The following is a 22,798-nucleotide window of genomic DNA, read 5'->3' on the forward strand; positions in this document are numbered from 1 at the left end:
GAGAGAGCTGGGGCTGTTCAGCCTGGAGAAGAGAAGGCTCCAGGGAGATCTTATTGCGGCCTTCCAGTACCTAAAGGGGGCCTACAGGAGAGCTGGGGAAGGACTTTTTACTGGGTCATGTAGTGATAGGACGAGGGGGAGTGGCTTTAAACTGGATGAGGGGAGGTTTAGATTAAACATTAGGAAGAAATTTTTCACTGTAAGGGTGGTAAGGCACTGGAACAGGTTGCCCAGAGAGGTTGTTGAGGCCCCATCCCTGGAGGTGTTCAAGGCCAGGCTGGACGTGGCCTTGGGCAACCTGGTCTAGTGGGAGGTGTTCCAACCCCGCCCATGGCAGGGAGGTTGGAACTTGATGATCTTCAAGGTCTTTTCAAATTAAACCATTCTATGATTCTATGAACTGGTGATTGAAATTTTTGATGTATACAAATCTGTTAGTTGGAATTACTGACAGATATCAGAAGCACAGTTTTACAAGTCTTCTAGCCTTTTGTTCCTGTTGCATTTGTGTGGGTTCTGCAGCTGCTTCATGTTCTAGTTACCAAACAAAGTTAGAAGATATTAAATCAATGTCATACTAAGCTTGACCACACTTCCTTGACTGTGGGAAGCAGTGTGTAGGGGCCTGGAAGAAACTGCATAATGACACTTACGTGGTGGGGGTTGCTTGCATTACTGGTCATGCAAGTTAAAAGTGTATAAGTAGTACGTCTTTGTAGAACACACAATTCAGTATGTGAACTTATTTAGTATCCGAGGTTTTGTACTAATGCTGATCTAAGGTGTGAAAGTTCAAACATGCATCACTAATGAGCCAGGGACTTCCACAGAACCAATTTAAGAGAGGGTGAAGTGACAGACTAATTTATTTTAAAAAAACCAAAACCACAACAGTGGTGTGGGATGATCACACATCTGAGTCTCCTTTGCTGCAAACCAAACCCCAAACCACTCCACTTAAAATTTTTTCATACTTTATGTATAGTTATCGAAGACTTGCATTCTTCCTGAGCTGGGATTTCCTGCTCTAATGCCAAAAGAAAGTTTACTTGCTTTGTGACTTAGCATAAACACAAGAACGAGAATCACGGCATAAAAATAGAACCTAGTGTTTAGTGTGGGAGTGCTTTGCATATTGATCAATGAATGCATTGATAGCAGTTTAATCTTTAATATGTCAGCTTTTGTGCTGTGGTATTTAAATAGCTTTCTTCAGCATGAAACTGCACAAGTCAGAGTTACAAAATTATGCTTTAAGTATTTGGCTTTGTATCCTGCTGTAAACAGTAACTTTAGCATTGTGTTTAAAACTCACTCATTCACTGTAGACAAAGTTTGTAAAATCCCACTTCTATATACTTATTAATAAACAAGACTTTTAACTTTGTTGACGTATCTTACCTTGTTAGATACTGTAACTTTGCACCCAGCCCATGTATTAACAGATATTAGTTGTGAGAGAATTTTTTTCCTTCCACCTCATTGAATTTATAAACTGACCAATTCTGCCACTTTGTGGATAGCAGGAGGACATACAGGTTTTCTTGCTTGTGAGAGCTGTTGATGTAGACATTTTTTGTGGGTTTTTGGTGCTTGTTTTTTTTTTGCTTCCTCTTTCTGTTTATCAATATCACTGTTTCACTTCCAGCCTTTGTTTAAGGGCTGGCTTTTTCCCCGTTGCTGTATGTGTTTTGGGGTAGGATTATAGTGTAACTAACAGAAGGATTACAGATACATATCCAAACAATACTTCTGAGAAGTTAAATGTTTTAAGTCTTTGCAGAGTCAATGATATACCAAGTACAAGTTTAATATACAACAAAACTAAGTTTTTCACACATGACTGTTTTTAACACTTCTTAAACTGTCTGTCTTGAGAGTGAATGGAAATGATCACCAGGTCTGCTCACCTTTATGGTGTCATATAAAGCCTTGTTTTACCTGATGGGCTTAATGTTATTCAGTGGTGATCTGCTAGATGATGTATTTAAAAGGAGTTTTATCTTGTTTCAAGAAGTTAGCAGGAGAAAATGAACTCCTCGACTGTCTGGATTTGCTGCAGATGTGAATGTCTTTCATGCAAGATCAGATTCCTTTGAAAAACATTTTCTTGAGGCTATACATGCATGCAGAGTCCCACATATTGGTGTAGTTGATGGAACTGCAGTTGCACCAGTTGCCTCCTTCTACCTTTGGCACTGAGACAGAACTGAAGTGCTGAGTCCTATTACTGTATGATTTTAGGTTTCTAAGAAACAGTTTTTAAAAACTGTCTCCATTGTCCTGTTAGCTGTTTTCCTTGCACACTGAAGACTTTCACAGTGGTGTGAGGCACATAATGGTCAACTGCTACATTCCTGGGCAGAATTTGACCTTTAGTCTTTGAGCCCTGCCTGTCTGACAGACTTTTCTCCATCAGTGATGGGCATAATTTTTCTCTCCTGTGTGGGAAAGCTACATCTGATGTGGCCATTTTTTTTAAGTCATAGTATGTAACTTCCCAGATGAAATGTTCAGCCTGAACTGCATGTGTTAGAGCAAGCTACCCAAGTGTCTCCTGATGCCAAAGGTGGTGGTTACTTTTTGAGTCGTGTCAGATATACCAACAGGAGCTCATAAATGCAGAGGGTTTTCAGTGGTAAGAAATCTGTAAATCTTTAGGGTGTTTGGTGTGAATTCCTTCAATATTGAAAAATTTTCTTAGTTTTCAAATCAGTTGCATCAAAAGACATGTGTGCGTTGGTCTTCTGTCAGCATTACAAGCAGTAAAGCAGCCCCTTTCTGTTTGCTGAAAAATAAAAATGTGGAGACCCCTTCTGAGTGAAGTACATCTGAAGCTTGAAAAGCCATCTTAAAATGGAGAGGTGAAATGTGACTCCATAAAGGAAAGAACATGTAAGCCATCAAATGGATTAGGAACATTATATTGTAAAAATACATATACCTTCAGCAACCTAAAAAACTTCAAAAATTAGGCCTTTTTCTGGAAAATTATCTAAATGGCCCTAGTATTGATCACATCAGTGGTGAAAACTTTGTGTTCTTGGCTCTTGCTTCCCCATTACTCCATCTTGACAGCACTAGTGTATAATACGACTCAGGTACTGAATATAAGTACTTCAGCTGCCTTTAGAGGCAGCACTTCAAGTAAATGTATTTGGAGTGCTATTGTAGGATATAAATAGAATTGAAGTACCTGGTCCAGTTTCTGTGATATACTGCATTTATCCACATGGTCTTTTGCGGGGGGAGCATAATTTTGGGATGCATTGAAGAGGAATTCTTCCTCTGCATGTGCCTTCTGCCCCTTCAGGCCTTTTTTTATACAGGTAGGTATTGTAAGCTTAATTGCAGTTACCACATCTGCACATAGACCCCTTGCAGCAGTCTGACAAAATCACAGCCACTGCGTGCTTCCATCAGCATGTCAATCTGACACGGACTGTTGACCTTTTATGCCCATGGAAGACTTGACAAGAGACCATGCACACGGAGTCGAGGCTAACATAAGAATTAAACTTTTCAGCCTCTGAATTTTACATGGTGGCTATCTTATGCATGAAAAGTTGAATATAGAGGTATGCAGAATACAGCTTTGGTAGCTTAACACTTTTCTTTTTAGAAAATTTTTATTTTGCATATACAATAATGATGTGAGCAGCTAGTGTAATTACAGTAACTGCAAACCTATAATGATAGTTCTAGAAATAGTTTTAGTGACTTAAAAATAAAACCTGTTATAGGTGTTTGTCATTCATCAAAGTATTTGTCACTGTGCTTTGTTAAAGCAGTGGAAAATTCTGAAGAACATATAATACTTCATAATGCAGTAGACTAAAGAAAGGTAAGGATTAATTTAGAAGGATTTCTGTTGTCATAATAATACACTCAAAATAACAGCCTGTCACTTAGTATTTCCCTTAAAAGCCTAATTCTTACATATCAAAGACTACAATTTATTAAATTAATATTTCTGCAATTAAGTTCTTCTAGGGAATACTATCACTAGCTTATAATAACTATTTTGGTATACATTGTGAAACAGCAACAATTAAGGCTTTTCTTAACTACCTTTGACAGATTATCAGAAAAGACACATGGTCTGCAATTAAGAAAGGAAATCCTTTCAGTAGGTTTACAAACAGCTTCTTCAAGACACTGCTGTCACTGCTAATATTCTCCCATAAGCAATATCACAATTTATATTTTAAGTACATTAAGAACAAGAAATATTTTTGTGAGGGTTTTTTTTATCAATGTTTTCAACTGCTAGTGTACTACTATGTTTTCTGTATATAATTTCATTTTCTTAAACTATTGGTTCAACTCTTACAATCTCATTTCACAGGAAAGTGAAATTTCTTGTGGGTTTTTTTGGAAGGCGGAGACAGGAAGGAGTGGCTTTACAAATATATATGTAGTGAGGAAGAAGTTTTTGTGCTTAAAAAACCCAAACATCTACAGTAGAGTTTAGAACTACCCTGACTACTTTGGGGTTGCATAACTACCTCATTTTAGCAGTGATATTGACATATATTAAAATTGTACTGTAGATTTCAGATTTAAAAAAAAACAAAAAACAAAAAAGCTCTTTAAAGCATTGCTTTTTTCTATAAAGGGATTTTTTTTGTACAGGTATGTGGAAGTGAAATATTTGGAATAAAATGCTGTGCACAATACTTGCATTATGCTAAAAGTTCAATCTGCTTCAAAAAATGTACTGTACTTACTATGGTAGCTGAAATTTCCTTGGAGATAATGTGACAAATCTGTTGTGCTATGAAAGACCTGCCTGCAAAAGCCTGCTTTCTATGATCACTGGCTCAGACAGTCCCAGGCTGTCTCTTTAGATCTACAAAACTAGTCTATTTTTTATACATGCTTCTGTTCTAGTATTTTTGGCCAGAATGGCTTGATGTGGGAGAGGAAGAGTATGATACTCTACTTTGGACTGATACATTGTTTTCAGGCAGTTGGGGTTTGTGTGCACGAAAGACTTGCAAAAATTTTTTTACTTGGGCTGAGTGTATCTGTAGTTCTTCTGATCTATTCCCAACAATTGATTGAATTTTCCACACTTATGTACATATCTATTTGTGGGTAGGGAGGGAGGGGGAAGAATGCTTGAGTTGTAGAAATGGCCAGAGCATTATATGGCAACTTCTAATCCTGTGGTGGCAGAAAGATAGGTTTCTGAAAGAAAAATATACGTTTTTCAGAAAAAAAAATATACACTGTCATTGGCCAAGTGTTAAATAAGCAAGTATTGCCTGACCACCAAGAAGTCCCTGACCTTTTGTTTCCATTCTCCAAAACAAGTTTGAATCCCTTTAATCCTCAGTCCAATTTTCAACAGAGCAAGTGAGGCCACTGAAGGCATGTAGGCTTTATGTTGACATGCTAATAGGTTGTCACTGGTCCTTCAGATGGTCATAGTTTCACTGAATTTTGGTCTTTAAGAGGGCTGTAACATTTCCAATGTTGTTTAAAATCTGCGTAGTTTAAGGTGAAGCCTTAATCACTGAAGAGAGAATCTCAGTACATGAACTTTAATGTTGGAAATGCCATGCTGTAAATTGCTAAAATAAATGCAGTTATCTGAAATGAATGACTTTAGAAAAAAATATAGTTGAATTTCTGGAAGTTGGAAGACCTACCTTTTCTATTAAGAAAATAAAGAAACAGCAAGTAAAATTATATTTCAAATGGAGTAACATTTACCACATTCAAGGTGAAATGGTGATTCTTTCATTATAGCAGCATCATCGTGACAAATTCCTTTTGGATTTAACTAGTCATCAGTTGTTCTGTGAAACATAAAATCTCTAAGAATATAAGGTTATATAAAAATCAGACAAAACCTTTCTGATTGTAGAAGACTGGTAAAAGTACACTTTGAAAGATAAGGTTAAAAACCTTGGTTTATATGTGCCTAAACTTAAAAATTTTGAAGTCTCTTCAACCTCTTGCCTTTGAGAGTTTGTAAACATTTTGTAAAATTACTTGTTCAACTCTTAATGTACTCTTGGTGTGGAATCATTCGTTGCTTGCTAACTCTTAATAAAATCAATCCTATTTGCACAAAGGAGACAGTAAATTGACTATAACTGCATGTTCAAGAAGAATATCAAGACCTGAGGACTTGAATGCTTGTGTTGCCCTTCTGCTATAGCAATCAAAGTTGCAGCCACAACTTATATTTTTGCCAACCTTTAAATGACATGAAATAGATGGTTTTTATAATGAAAATGTTGGACAACTGTAATTGACAATATTAACTCTCAGATCAAGACAGATAGGCACATGAACCTGCTCCTGAATATTATTTTTGGCTGCTAGGCCATGTTCTTAGATCCAACTGATCTGGCTGCCAGCTGCTTCTGGCACGTGGAGTCTTGGCACAAAAAGCAGCTGTGGTGTTAGAGTGTTGTGGGTTTGTTTTCGTGCTTCATCTCTTTCCACTTGCCCATGACCTGCTAGTAGTAGGAGAGCTCTGTTACTGGGCTGTAAGGTTTTGGGGCTTGCCTAGGAAGTGTGTGTGCAGATGTATGTGATTTAGCTTCCAATAAAGTATTTTTTCAGGATGTTGTGGAAACTCAAGTCTTTAACCTGTGGTGTTTGCAGATTACTGTGCTTAATAAAAATATTACAACCTCTATAAATTCAATGAGTTGGAAGAGCATTTTAAATCTTGTATATAGTCCTTTTTTCTGTGAAACATCAATTTAAAAAGTTGGTGCAGCCATTTGGCTTAAACATTCAAGTACAAGCAATCAAGGAAGTTAGAAAATGGATAAATTAAAGATTTACTTGAGCAAACTGCATTCCCTAACTGGAAAGAAATTAGTGACATAAAGTGGTACACTTCTGATCCAGGTAGTGTTGCTACGGAAGCCTTAACTTCTGAAACCTGTAATACAAATTAACATGTTTTCAGTCATTAGCAAAATTTGTCATTGCTGCTGTTAGCCTTTGCTTTTGTGCTGAAGTTAAGTGTGTATATACAGCACCTAATGTAAAGGATCTGAAGCTGTTATTTGCATAAATAGTTAACAGGCTTGTGAAGTGATGCATGGATTTGGGAAGAAGGGAGCCTAACTGGGAGAAAACAAGAACAAAAAAAAAAAATCTGTAAAGCTAAGGATTAGAGCTGACAGAACAAATTTCCATTGAATAATTATTGTACCTTATAACTGAAACATTTCTGGAAGTCCAAGTAGTTTGGGAATTTCTTTCAATATTGGACCCTGTCAGATTAAAATGCTTTGTGGAGTTTACAGTTTCCAGAAAGTTTCTAGACTTTAATTTCAAGTTAGTATTTCTGTCATATAGAAAAATCAGATCCTTAAGAAGCTTCAGTTCCTACAGATGTTATTTCTCTATCAGTTTTGAAGAAATAGTAAACAATAAGCAGGACCCAAGAGGACAGATAATAACTAAGTTTTCAAATACTAGTATTTGTGCTGCAGCTATGGTCAAAGAAGAGTTCTCAGTTAGCTTTTGGGTTTTGTTCAGCTACTTCTAGCAGAAGAGAAAACCTGTAAGGCAGAAAATTAAAATGTGGTTTAAGTAAAATAATAGCCCCAAATTTAAAATACTTTTAAAATGACATATAATTGTTTAGGATTTGGTTTAGGTTTGCTCATTAGGGGAAATGTAAGTGTAAACTTACATTTCTTATGCTTTATTTTCTGCCTTTGTCTCCTCACTTGAAACCAGCTTAATGTGCCTAAGGCTACTTCTAAAAATCCTTTATTCTTTAGAACTTGAAATTAGATAGATTTCAAAGGGACATTTATTGATTATAACATGAGTATTGTATTTTAAGTTTAAAATGACAGCAATCTTGAGCAAATACATTCAATATGACAATTTTCAAAGGTGGCTGTGTGATATTTATCTGAATGACTTAATAGTTTTCAAATACTTAAGTTTGTATTTCTTGTTTATTGAAGTTTTAACAATGTGCATCTCTGACTTGTCATGCACTGGCTTTCTTACATTTCTGTTCCTGTAACTTGTCTTATTTATTCATCTTTGCCTACTGCCTTTTCTTTAATTTCTCTTTTTGGTGGCTTTCTCTTTCAGGATAACATTTTGTCATCTGCCTTTCCAAAGTAAATGGCTATATGTGGGCACCGAAAGAGGAAACATTCACATTGTCAATGTGGAATCATTTACTCTCTCAGGCTATGTCATCATGTGGAATAAAGCCATTGAACTGTAAGTTTAATCAAGTGTTGTTTGTTGGCCAGGGTAGGGGGAACAGAAGTCTCTCAGATGCATTAACATCACTTGCAGAAATGTCATTGTTACCTATAGTGGCCTCCATATTAGTCTCACTACACCAATTACATTATTAAAGTACATAAATAGTCATGTAAATACTTTTTATTCTCATAAATGTGAAGTCTTAATATCAACATAGATGTTTCTGCCTATAACACTTACAGTGCCTGGAATAGACATAAAAATAGAGGAAATAGACAATATAAAAATAGACATAATCATTATCTTAAAATATGATATGGCTGGTACTTGGGCAGGTATGTCACTTCTATGGTTTTGAGGTTAAAACCTAAAGTATAAAGATATTCATTGTAAGAGGGCTGATGCATGCTGAGTATAAAATTACTGGCTGAAAATGTAAATTTAAATAAGCCTATTCCAAGAGCGAAGTGTATTTTTTACAGATATTGTCATTGCTGCTCCTTTTTTGATATTAAATTCGTGTATGCAAGTGTAGTGTTTTGTGGGTGAAAATGTATACTTGTGTGCTGCTGTTCCTGTGCTGTTAATTTGTTTCCAGAATGGTATGTCTATCTTCAAAACGTATGTGAAGTCCATCACTTGCCAAAGGTTGTTGAAACAAATACAGCTCTTCATTAGTCCATCTTCTTCAATAGCAAGAAGTCAACAGAAAGTCTTGTTTTAACAATGCTCAGCTTGGGCAATTTATGAATAATGGGAAGACCTGTTTTCCAGCATAAAAATAAGCATTTTATCCAACTGTGTCAATTCTGTAAGAACAAACATTAAGATAGATATTGTAAAGCTAATAGCAACTTTTTCTGTGTTGCAAATAAGCAGTAAATAAGTCTTTCCTTCTTATAAAAAGACAGAAACTGAATGCCTAAAAATAGACGGAAAGTATTTATGGGCTTGAAGATAAAAGGGAAAGTGACTCCATGCAGAAATGCCAATAGTTTGCTTACATGTAGTCTCTATCTGCAGAATCCATATTACATGCAGTCATTTTGAGATGCAGTTTTGGGCAGGGGAATTATTTTTTTTTTAATTAAATGGAAATATTTCTTGTTTAGGTCATCCAAATCTCACCCAGGACCTATTGTCCACATTAGTGACAATCCAATGGATGAAGGAAAGGTAGGATATGTTTAAAGACTATTCAATACATTAGTTTTGAAGCAAGACTTTTTATTAAAGCATAGTTACCACTGTTTTTTAAGGAATGATTAAATAGATGAGGACAACATTAAAAGCATAAAGGAAAGCTAAATCATGGTTTTAGGCTCTAAAAATAATATCAAGCAAGGTACAGACATATGACTGTAGGACACATTACTGGAATAATTGAGTGCATTTTGTAATCAGAATCATTTGAAAACACAGCTTAAAGTGCTTAATTGCAAAAATTCTTGAAAACAAAAGCAAAGAACTTATGGTGGTAAAAATTAAGATGTTGCCAAAAAACCCAATCATAACCTGAGTGCAGAAGTAGTGGGATGGAAATTAAATAAACATTATAATGCTCTTGGGTGTTGCTGTTTCACAACTTTAAAATGCTTATTTATATAGAGTACTGTGTACTTCATCTTTAGTTTAGCTAATCCAAGGCAGCAGTTTTTATGGGATTTGAGGTCTAACTGATACACTCTTTTAGCAGACAGCATCTAGTGATTATAATAAATTGCTTAAAACCTAACTGGTAGTACAATTAGATATTTCAGAAAAGTAGACTTAACTAAAACTTGTAAGAAAGAGCTATGTATTAGACTTGTCTTTTCCTCCTTTTGAGATCGTGTTGACATAATCATCTTCTCATCTTGACAAAAAGTTTTACAGTACATGTTCTTGAAGCCCTCACAAGATGACAATTTTTATGTCCTTTGACATAGCAGCCACAAAGAAGAACTTGAGCTATGAACTCAATGGTCATAAGTTCCTTCTGTATTATTAAAGTAAATCTGCTTTGGGACATCTGTTATGAGCCTCATGCAAAAACAATGTAGAACACAAACTTTAGTTCACAGTGAGGACTTTGTGAGTCAAAAAGAGAAAGCAAGGAGTTAAAATGCTAGTATGCCTTCTCTGGGTCACAGCAATTACTGTAGTACCAAATCATACATTCCCTACTTAAGTCATGGTTGCAAGACTAAGTTTGTGATTCAGTTGACAGACCTCTTCTACAAGTCTTGGGACGGGATCACATGATTGACCCGCTCTGTGTGCCCCATATAGTTATCTTCATGGTCTGCTTCAACTCTTGTTCAGATTCCCTTAGTCTGCACCGAAGAGTATGCAGAAGAGGTTTTCCTTAGTTTTGAAAATAGGGATAAAGCCAAATAAGAAAGAAGAATTTGAAACGGCAGTCTTAATGTATCTTTTCCAAAAGTCTGTAGACCCCTGACAAAAATATGTTTAGCCATAGAGACCTTGATGCCACTTCAAACAATTTTTCATTAATGACTGTTTTTCATCTATGACTATGCTTTAGGTTAATCAGGCATAAGTGATTGACTAGACTCAAATGAAATTATGAATTATTTTTGTCAGTGTAATAGCTCAGAAATATCCTAGAGTTCTGAAATCCCATTTGTGAAGAGTTTTCAAGGAGAGAAAATAATTTTGCTTACTAGTGTTCCACATACTCAGGAGAAATAATGTTTTTTTGGTTTACTTGCTTTTAATTTTACATGTTAGTGTTGGATAAAACTGAAGAGAGGGAATGATACTATTGTCTCAGCAGTGGTTTGAATGTTTTAATAGCTAGCTAGTTATAGGCTTATATCCTAGACACCTGACATTTCAGTCCAACAAGGAGAATTTCATGAGCAGACGTGTTGTTTTTTTTCACTGGGCTGAAGCTCACTGCAGTAAGTATGTAACTAATGGGTTTCTCTGTAGAATTAGGTTTGAATCACATTTCAGAATTGTGGACCCTAGAATATGAATGCAATGAAGCTATGGTAACCTCAGAAAAGACAAATGATCTAGTTATTCTGGTGTATTCCACCCCCACCCCACATTTAATTATTGCCAATTAAAGTTTAAGAATTGCTATTATTATCAATGAGTCTGTCTATCAGTGTTTTAGAATCTGACCTTACACTCCTTTCTCAAAAGAAAAATGTTGCTGGAAAAAACCTGTGTAATCACTTTTAAAATTTGTTCAGGCTATTAGCCTTCTAATCACTGATTTTTTTATATTTTTTTTTTCCTAATGAATCATAGTATTGTCTAGGTTGGAAGGGACCTTTAAAATTATCAAGTCCAACCATCAACCTAACACTGCCAAAGCCACCACTAAACCGTGTCCCTAATGTTTAAAGTTAAAATAGGAAAAATTATAAAGTATGACTTACAATAAACAAGATCATTTAAAATAGTAGTATACATGACACTCATGAGAAAAAAACCAAAACACTAATATTCACTGTCACTAGATCAGATGTGCCTAATATTTTTAGGGTATTTTAGTGCTGTATAGTACTGAAATAAATTAAATATTTTACCTGTAAGCTGGTATGAGATCCATTTCCTACTGGAAATAACTGTACAGCTCTTAACATACTGAAAAGATTGTCCAGGCAAAACCTCTAGGTATTGATTTAGAGCTCTGTCCTTGACTACAACGGCATGTGTGTGAAGGCAGTGTTTTGTAACTTGTAATACGAAGGACACTCTTAAAGGCACTTCTGCTTGCTCACAGGAAATAGGCTGTTTCATCAGCGAGTAAATCCCGGCAAAAAATACGTTTGTTTGTTTGTAAGTCTGTGCTGGGAAAAAGAAGTGGGAGTGAAGGTGTGCTACTTAATGCTAGGAGCTGCTTCTCCTGTACCAACATTGCTCAAAGGAAAGATCTCACAGTAGATCCAGCAACTATGGAAGATGAAGCTGCATTGCCGCCTCCTATATAACAAGTGGCAGGACTGGTACTACTGCCTTATGTTGGCCTTATTTGGTTTTCACTAAGTGAAGTGGGACTTAAGATAGGAGAGCAAAACAGTTAGATACTCAACAATGTGTTAGACCAATTATTATGGGCAACTTGAATCTTTGCTCCCTGCAGAAATGGTTTAATCTTGTTTTTTGCAAAAATTATTTGGAAAACTATCTTGTTTAATTTCTCTCTAGCTTTCCTCTCCTTAACAACTAATATTCTGGTGTTCCTTTAGCCAGTTACCTCAATTGTGGTTAACATCTGGAGAAATCTTATATTACATAGTTTCTTTATAGATAATGAGCTGTTACGTAGAACTTCAGGAAGGTATAGTGTGTTCTTCCAGCAAATCTAAGCAGAACAAATTCTAGTGAAGAAAATGCACAGTAAAAACTTCTCTTTCCAACCCCCTCCCATTTTCACTCAGGAGGGAAGACACTTAAAGTTTAATGTTGACGTTTCTGGAATTCAAAGGGATTTCCAAGGACTCTTCAGAAGAATGTGTTATTTTTTTTCTAGTTTTGCATGAATGCCAGTTGTAGTAGCTGGAAGTTTAGGAGAAGGACAAGAAGTACAAACTAAACCTCTCTAACATTGAAGTCTTCACTGCTTTTTGTATTCATAAGTACTTGTAGTTACTACATGTAGTATTATACTGCATTTCTTTGGGGCAAGAACTACAGGCATTGCAAATGGTATTTTTCATATCCTTATAAAGACTTAATATATCTGCTTATTATTGCAGCTTCTGATTGGCTTTGAGTCTGGAACAGTGGTATTATGGGATCTGAAGTCAAAGAAGGCGGATTACCGATACACACATGATGAGGTAAGACTTTTCATCTGCATTACTTCCTACAAGGATATTATTTGCTATTCTAATAGTGGCTCTTATTATTTTCTTTCATTTCTTCGCCTGCTTCTGACACCAGTGGATCAATAAATAGGTCTCTTTGAAATTGCAAGTACTAGAACTTTTCTCTAAAAGAGCCATAGAGTTTGAATAATAGAAACTTCAGATAAGTGTTCATCGAGTTGAAGTTCATGAAACAATGAATCGTGGCATGGATTGGATTTCTTTTGCTGGTTTTGGGGGCTAGGGTGTGAAGCTTTCAGATATTTTTTTCTGTTATTGAGTAATGTGACTTTCAACTCTGTTAAGAGCTTGAGTTTTAAGTAGAAACAAGATGGTATAGCAATTTCTGTAATTTGGATTCTGACATTCTGAAAAGTGGTGGGAGGGGAAGAAACCACTAAATAGTCTCATTAGGACATTTCTATAAACACCTTTTCTTTGTAGGATAATATCAAGGTTTGAAATAAAACTGGGGGAGGTTTAAAATAAAAAAAAAAAGTCATTGAATGGCATTATTTCTTTAAAACTTGACTCTTGAGAGAATGTAGGCTTCCTGAAAGACCAATATTAAGAAAAATTATTCAACATAATATGCAACTTGATGTATTTTATTTAAAATGACATAAAATTAGTCTCAATTGCACTTAATTGATTGTAAAATGTCTGTATCGTTGTTCAGTACCACCTAGGCATGTTTCTTGTGTCACAGAAGGTGTGTTTTCTTTAGTTCTGTGCTGAACTTCTCACAAGACAGGATTTGGGTTTTTTTGTGGTGATTCTGGCTCGGTATTCATGCTTGTGTGTCTGTTAGCTCTACCAATGAAGAGTTTCTTTGAAAGGGGAGTCTCTGAAGTAGTCTAAGCCTTAGATCATCAGAGCTGTATTAGAACATCAGACCTGAATCGGGTTTCTTTGTGTGTTCTGAAATGTCTTTATAAGCCTCAAAGTATGTTGTGTGAAGAGCAATTTTCCACCTTCCAGTTTCATTGCATGCCCCTAATTAATTCTCTGTTGCTTTGTTTCATAAACTTACTCTTATCTCCATCATCTTTTTCTAGTCTTAATCAAATTCTTCCTATATCTCTTATTTGTCTTGCTCTTTTCTTTCTTTTTTAATCATTCTATTCTATCTTTGTTTTATAAAAGAGAAGCACAACAACATAGTATATTCAAGATGTGGGCGTGCTGGATTTATGATGTGGAATAATTATGTTTGGTTTTGTTTTCTTTCTCTCTTGATCTTGATGCTGGATTAGCCTTTTAATGCTGCAAGCATTTAGCAGATACTTCCTTGGAACCACTTACTGAAAACTAGAGTCTCATTCTTCAGTGTTAATTGTCGGCTCAAAGTCCATTGCATTTATGCATAGGTTCACATTTACATATTTGGACAATAAAAATTAATTCTTTCTGCAGTTCTTCACTGGAATCTTCATTTCTACCTTGAATATGCTTTGGTACTGTCAGCAGACTTATCACCTTAATATGCTTGTTCTAATTTTCCGAGTTATCTATGAATAAACTGAGCAGCACAGATCCCTGAGGGGCTCTGCCAATTACCTTCATCCATGAACTAATCAATTACTGCCAGCCTGTTTTTATTCTAGCTTGCTTTACTTCCTGATACCTTACCCAATTATTCATCGGTTCAAGCATCTCTAGTCTGTTTGGTTTTAGTTTCCTTTGAGAGATGTTGTTAAAAGGCTGAAAACTGTGTAGACAGCTTAATTGATGTTTCTGTTAGCCACATGCTTGTTAACATTTTCAGAGGTTTGTTGGATATGATTTCCTTTTACAAAAAGCTTGTTGACTTCTCTTACCTGGTATGTTATACTCATCCATATGTTGATTATCTCTGTTTAATAAAGCTTTGTTGCTGTTTCTAGAATCTTACCCCAGCTAGACACAATGTTGCTGTTTGTTTGGGGTTGTTTTTGATTTTTCTGGTCCCTTAGTTTAAAAACTAGCTCTATACTTATTTTCCTGAACCAACCCTGATTTGAGAGATTGCAAACAGCAGTGAATAGTTCAGCCATTTCATCTTTGATTTCCTGTAGGATTTATAAGTGAATACATCTTGTTGTTCAGGTTGTCTTTTTTTATTTCAGAAGACGCAATGGAATACCTTAGGTAAAGTCCTTTGGTAAAGAAATGTGCACTATCACAAGTTGGGAATAGATAGGAAGGAGAGAGAAAAAAATGAAGATCTATAGAGTGAACTTGAATTTCACTGTTCTCTTTAGTGAGAATCAACATACAGTAAAGTTGCTTAAAAAAAAAAAATTGGCCATTCAAGTCTTCAAAGTTGAAGAAGGCTTTTTTTGTGAGTTCAGATTGCCCTTTAAGAAAAATTTCTCTTTGGAAAAGGAATTGCTGTGTGCAGTAATAATTTGTTGGTTCACATCCATTTAACATTGTATGACAAGGAATTTCTTCTTCAATGGGCAAGTTACTTAGATCTAATCTTCTAAGGGGAAAGGCAGTATAGAATAATGTCCCTCTTTATTTGAATGTGACACAGTTAAGCAGTTTCAAGTTCTTCTGGATTCTGGCCTGAGTGGCATAGAAATAAAATAATTAATCTTGTCTAACAGAATTGAAAAATAAGTGTTTCTTGAAAGGTGCCATTGTAGAGTGCTGTAATTGTTTTTGGACCAATGGCCTTGAGAAAAGGTCTTATCAGATGCAGAAAAGATAATGAATAAAAGCTGCAGAAAGTGAATGATTATATGTATGTTATATGTGTCCTTGTTTTAGTGTGAGTCAGGTGAGGTGGGGTTTCTCCTGTATCTTCCTTTCATTCTATTCTTCAGTGCCTCTGTTTTGTATTTAGCTGCAAAAATGTAGAATCTCCCTCAGTTTTTCAGTGAAAGGAATATTCAACTCTATAATGCTATCTTTCTAATCATATTATGATCAGTGCTGACTAACTTGTGACCTATATAAATATACTGTTCTTGCTGTTTTTCAGCTAGCACAGTTTCAAGTAAGTGAATGTAAATGTTAAGTAACGCAGAAGAAACAGTTCTTATATCGCATTTTGCAAGAATAAAATAGTATTGCCAGATAATAAAAACTTTGCTAGTTTTTATGAGCAGCTTCCTTAACAGGAGAAAACCATTCTCGCTTGCTTAATGCTGAAAGAGGTTACTGTGGAAAGGTGGGTAACTTTTTCAGTTTTAGACAAGTAACACCGTAACTGATACAGTGAAAAACACTGACTGGCATGGTTGGAATTCTGATAATATGGTAAACTTCATTCTGGTTGAATGACTTAGCAATTCAAATACTTCACCAAAACTGAAATGTCTATGTATGTATAGTAAGCAAAGAATTATCTTCAGTGGCAGGCTAGTACAGTTGTGCAGGTTGTAAAGTAGAATGGAAAACCAGAAGCCAGGGAAATTGACTAAATGGAGCAGTACACAGGGAGGGTACAGCTAACCAAGGTCTTGGGTAAGAGGAGAGTAACTCACAGACGGTTCTGGGCAGAAATAATTTATTATATGTCCAGTCTAAACTCAACTGCATCTTTTTTCTTTTTTTTTTTTCCCACATTTGACACCGATATTAGTTTTGTTCTCTTAACGTGTAATACTGACTTCACAGTTGAAAAACTTTGGTCAAGAACATGCAACACAACCTGATTTTTAAGATATGTAATAGAAATAACCAAAGTGTTTTTGCAAGGATGTTATAGCCAAGATGTAACACAATTAAAAACTTTTAGAGTTAAGCTTGCTCCTGAGTGGTTTTCTGCGATACCTTTTCTCATTGACTGGAGCACTAGGTCATCTGCTCCCTTTATAATAAAGGAGCCTAAAAAATTGGTGGCCAAACTCATTCCTTATTTAGCTCTTCCCTCCCCTCTATCCCCAATAACAAATAATTAGCGTGACCTATCATAATTATTACAGTATTGTGATGTTTTGCCAAGACCTTTATTGACTAGTTTAGTCTAATCTAAGATTATTTTGCTGCCCAAAAAGGCAGTATCAACCTGACCACCCCAGCAATATCTTTCCATAATTAGTTGTGGCTGCATGACAGTACAGCAAGTCACAGTATAACTCTCTTCCCCTCTTCCTGTACACCCAAGAAAAGTTTCAGTCGCGAAGACCCATTGCGCATGAAAACTTCAGGTTTGAGGAAAATCTGTAGACTTTCTGGCAATGTAGTGGTTTCCTTGCTCAAGAGAGTACGCATGCTGAGTCTAGCAGTGGCGGAATAATACCTTATCTCATGAGATCTCCTCTGCTTCTGGTAAGTGTGGCACAGAGCAGAGAAAGCTCTCTGCGATTTCATTTTCTGCTAGCAAACCCTGTAGACTTGAATACTTCTGTGCAGAGGATCTTTCTAGCTCTTGTTTCTTGTTGTTTTCCTGCTCCAGTGGCTTTGCCAGAGACTTCTTTCATACGGTGACCATAAGGGCTGTATTCCATCCATGAACATGTTTCACCTCTTCTCACACAGAGGGTTATGCACGTGATGTTCTACCCTGTATCAGCAGCAGGATTTTAAACCTCAGGATTTATATCCTTGGTGTTCTCTACTTACTTCTCTACTACATTTCTTGATGAGAGCTCTTCTGAGTGTGGAGTTGACAACCAGTAAGAAGAGAGCAACTCAGCTCATACGAGATATGTGACATATGAGATCTGGTGCAGAGCTGTTTATCAGATGCAGGAAATGCTGTCGTCTCCCTTCTTCCTCCCTGACTGTGCCACCTCAGACTGCTCCAGTGGAAAGTCACAGAGGGATCTTGTTTGGTGAATCAGGCCTGCTTATTAGCACTGGGGAAAGATTCTCTGGCTCTAACCTTATTGAAAACAAACAACTCTTCTGGTACTGGTTAACTATGTAGTCTCATCAGTCTCATAAAATGCATCACCAGTCATTGCAAAAGTGATGACTAATCCTGTGTCTGTTAGAAATGGCAGTGCTCTGCCTGGGGTGTGAGCTAAAGGTCCGAATGCTCTGATCTTCCTCTGCTAAGGAACAATGAGGGTCAAACTTCCTGCATGATCAGAGGTTTTATGGAAAGATACCTATGTGATTCCCTTGGGGAAGAAGCTGGATCCTATTATATCTCTTTGTTGCTTCCTGCTTGGTTTCATTCCAAATTACTTTACTTTTAGGAGGCTTTCTTGAAGCAAATTCTTATGTTGTGGTGGGGCAGTCTCATTTATTGCCTTGAAAGCTAGGTCAGCGGAACACTGTCCGTGCTTTCTTTGTCTGAACACGTGTGCCTGCCCAGCACCCTGCTCTGATAGTTGCAGCACAAGAACACAAGGAGCACTTATCCCCAGGACAGGAATGCTACTGGGTGGGCAACACCACCACCCCTAAAACCTTTCTAATCATACTTAACTATTACTGGGGGAGGCATCTCTAGATCATGATTAGTATTAGTGCTGATTGCTGGCATATTCTTCCCTCCAAAACTTTCTAGTGGAATTTAGTTAAAACTTGTTCTTGATTTTTTTTTTTTTTTTTTTTTTAAATTACAAATGAGTTCCTGAACTTCCAGTACGGTGGACCTTTTATTATAATAGCAATGTGTTGCATGTTTAGAATTAGAAAAATGCACAAATACAACATTCTTTTTCAGAGAATTTGGAGGAAATTATCTTTGACATGATAGAACTACAGTTGTGAATTAACTTTTCTTTAGAAAGTTTCTTTGAAACCTTTTTCTCAAAACATCCGTTTTTGTCTTGGGTAGGCTCAGTAGAAAAATAAAACCACAAATTCTTTTTGCGTCATTCTTAAGCCTTTTATGTTCAAACGTTGGGGATTTAAAAAAAAAAAAAGTTATGTATATCTTAAGTGGAATACCATTTAAACTGCAAACATTTCCCATAGTATATTTTCATCCATGAAAGAAAACAATTTTTCAACTATTAGTTTCATTTCTAAAAAATTGAAGTGCAACTTTTGAAAACTAAAACTAGTTTTTTAAAAGTCCTTTCTTCAAGTAGTATTTTGTTCTGATTTAAAGTAAGCTTGGATAGCATTAGCTCAGCAAATGTATTATAGATTACTATTTTTAGGCTCAATGTTCTGGTACATGGCTGAGTGTAAGAGATTATTTTACAGCATTAAAAACATGTCAAAGTAGCCTGTGGGATTAAAGGGGGGGGCGGGGAGGGAAGCAACACTGACATGTGACTTGCCAGAAACCAAAGCATGTCAATGCAGTCCTTAGGCACTTGCACATTTCTTTGCATCAAAATGATCATCATGATATACTGCCATTTAAGTCTCAGTAACTACTTTTTTTTTTTTTTTCCCCATTTGCAGCGTTTTTTCCCCTTTCTTTTTTAAGCTATTGACAAGGTACTCCCAAGTTACTATGCTCACTTTGAATATTTTGGTAAACCTGTAGAAAAGGAGTCAGTGTCATCATCCGTTCAAGTTTACTAGAAAATACTGTCCATGGGAAACGGAGGACAGTGAAATCTGAATAGGCTATGGTAAACAGCCTGGTTGCAGAATAACTAATCTCATGTCATGGACCTTACCAGTCATGCATAGTATATTTCAAGATCAATTAATGGCGCAAAAGAGTGAAGAATCATGGTCAAATCCAAAGAATGTTGAAAGGAGTTCTCCATGATTCAGGTGCATTCCTGTGGGAAAGTATGCAGAAACATTTTGCCAAAGATTGTGTTATACTTGAAAAACAATTAAGGAGGTGCATATTATTTAAAAAAAAAAAAAAAAAAAGGCAAGCCAGTTTACTTAGATTTTTTTTCTTTTCTGAGTTGTAGCAACTGTATTTGCAGTAGTCTAAACTTGGTATTAGAAAAATGGGTTAAAAGTCTTTTAGAAACAGGGGCAACTGCTTAAATAAATAGTTTTTGTATTCACATTGAAGTAACAATACGCTTCTGCATGTATGTTGTCTTGGAGGAAGATGAGATACCAAGAGCAGTATCAAATGGTATGCGTATAATCAGCTGTAAAAGGGAGAAGAGAAGGTATTTTTTTGTATATATATATTTATGAATTCATAGAATCATAGAATTATCTAGGTTGGAAGAGACCCTTGGGATCATTGAGTCCAACCATCTACCCTACTCTGCAAAGTTCTCCCCTACACCATATCCCCCAACACCACATCTAAACGGCTCTTAAACACATCCAGGGATGGTGACTCGACCACCTCCCTGGGCAGCCTGTTCCAATGCCCGACCACTCTTTCTGTGAAAAATTCTTTCCTAATGTTCAGTCTAAATCTCCCCTGTTGGAGCTTGAAGCCATTCCCTCTTGTTCTGTCATTAATTACCTGTGAGAAAATCCCCGTGGTGGAAAAATACACTCAAAACTGAGGTCAGGACTTGGGTTACCTGACACACCAACTCCTCTTAAGGATGCAAATGCCTTGTGCCTTAAATATAGTAGCAATCTTTTGTGTTACTAGTACATGATCCTGTCATAAGGGATTACTGTCTGTTTGGGATCCGTATGACCAGTGATATATTCCACGAAAATATTTGAGACAGTTGAATCAGTACCAGCTGATTTAAGCACACTGTTATATTACGGTACCAAAATGGTGCCAGATGAAGTTTTAAATCAAGATGAGAATTACGATTAAAACTTTTAGAGTTTTATTCTGCATCAGTAAGTTTTGTGTAAACTGGGGGGGGGGGACACACGATGACAACTTTTTCATTGTGACTGACTTATGACTGTAGATAACTAGCCTGTAGTATACGTAGAGATTATGCTACAGCTACTTACTTGTCTGGTTTTATTTTTCAGGCTTACAAAAAGTTGTGAATTCTGTAATAGCAAAGGATAGTGCTCTCTACCAAAGTTTATTCTACTCAGCCCACAGAATTGTTAGTTGGATTACTTTAAAAATACATAAAACGTGGTTTTGTTATGCTTTAAATTATATTTAGGTGCATTGCTAAACCTAACTAGATGCTCTATAAAACTAGGCAACAAATAGCCATAAAGCCAATGGCCTCATTGTTCATTCTTTCCATCCCATCAGGTTCCTTGCAGAAATTAAGTGATAGCAGTCATCCTTCTTTTGTGCTTAGTTTATCAGATCTTTTTATGTTCATAAGCATTAATACCATTTCTACAGTAATGGGTTGTTGCATTTTTTTCCTCTTGACCTTCTTTTTCAAAAAAGAAGTGTTAATTTCTCAGATTTATCCTTCTATAAAGTTTGCTTTCTTACTGATTCTTAAGACCTCTTTCTACATAAACAGAGCAGTTTCTGATATGCTTTTACACTATGGGCTGCCTACAATTGTCAGGTTTAGACTTCAGATGGGAGAGTACTTGAAACATACTTATTACTTGTATTACTAGTCATAGTATAGATAACTTATTTTCTTAGTGAAAAGAGCATTTTGAAATGCAACCTTTGCTTTACCAAGTCTGAACTTTCAAACCTGTTGATCCCTGACTTTGATACTATGTTGGTAAAGAAAAACACGTTTTCAATATTTATGCAAAGTTTCTTTTATAATACTGCCTTTTATTTCCTAAATAATAATTTCTTACAGACAGAATGAGCAAGACTATTTCACTTTGACTCTTGGAGGCTTCATCTGAAATGTCTAGGTTTGAACTATGTATGTGTAGATGTGACATTGATAACACTGAATCTGTCTTCTAACAAAATATACAGTGATTTCACACTACATACGGAACAAGATTAAGTTTCACAAAGAAATAATAAATTTAGTTAATCTGTAGTTTGCAGCTATCCAGATCTACTTCTTTAAGTTGGAAAAGTTATTTTTGAAGACTCTTGAAGTGTACTTATTTTCCTCTGCCGTTTAATCTCTAGATTCTCCCAATCATATTGCTGGAAACTCTTTTTTTTTTTTCTGTATACTCTTATGAAATGTGAAGATCTGATCTGTGTACAATCAGTTTAGGCAAAGCTAACTTCGATCTCTTGTGTGATTTCTTCTTCACCTAGTAATTTACTGCCTAATCTCTCACTGCTAGTTAGTGTTCCCTACCACTCACACACCCAGGTTTCCTCTCAGAGGAAATCCATAGGTATCTGAGCGGCTGGTGTGAGTCTAAGCCCTGCTTACAGACAGAATCTCTACTGAGGGTAACCCCTCAAAAGATGGTATTGTACAGCCCATCAGCTTTCACATATTCATGTCCTCCTTTCAGTTTACCTAGAGTAACGTCTTTACCATAAGTATTAAGCAAAACTACCTACTCAGTAATATCACAGTTCCATACTTCTAGCAGGTAAAACTTCCTTCTGCACCTTTTGGGTAGTAGAGAAATACTTCAGGTTTTCATTGTTTATTGATATTTTCATGCTATAACTGAAATTCCTTTGAACATCACCTGATGGTTTCATAATGTCTCCATGAACAGAGATGCAGGAAACAGAAATAGCACCAGTTTCTTCTTACTAGTTAATCTCTGCCTTATTTGTATTCTTTGCTTCACTGTTTACTTTCCTCTCACCTTAAGGCAGCAACTAGATTTTGTTTAGTCAGCTTTTTTCTGCAGTAAGGCTTGATGTGGTGTAGCTTAATCATTGCTTTCCTAATTTTATGAATGTAAAGATGGTTTTGTATGTGTGGAAAGATTTAATAGTAGATTCCTACGCGTCTCTGTACCTCAAAACTGCCATTGTAACATTAGAATGCTTATTCAAGCTGGTATTTTGTTAACATCATCATTCATCATAGTTTCCAAAAAATCTTATTACTTCAGTTTTACTTATGTTCTCAACCCACGCGTGCCTCTTGTGTGCA

The 22,798-nt window shown here is 36.1% G+C and overlaps 1 protein-coding gene across 1 annotated transcript in view; it reads left to right on the top strand.

The window, feature by feature from the left end:
* The first annotated feature begins 8,200 nt into the window (after window positions 1–8,200).
* The window catches only part of STXBP5 (syntaxin binding protein 5 (tomosyn)), a 65,992-nt gene continuing 51,394 nt past the window's right edge, over window positions 8,201–22,798 (top strand). Inside the window, exons 1-3 of the mRNA XM_009895530.1 lie at window positions 8,201–8,223; window positions 9,324–9,387; window positions 12,930–13,013. Coding sequence (XP_009893832.1) covers window positions 8,201–8,223; window positions 9,324–9,387; window positions 12,930–13,013 — 171 coding nt within the window. The remainder of the gene's footprint in view (window positions 8,224–9,323; window positions 9,388–12,929; window positions 13,014–22,798) is intronic.

This window comes from Charadrius vociferus, unplaced genomic scaffold, assembly GCF_000708025.1.
Source record: "Charadrius vociferus isolate BGI_N301 unplaced genomic scaffold, ASM70802v2 scaffold142, whole genome shotgun sequence".
In the NCBI taxonomy this organism is placed as follows: Eukaryota; Metazoa; Chordata; class Aves; order Charadriiformes; family Charadriidae; genus Charadrius; species Charadrius vociferus.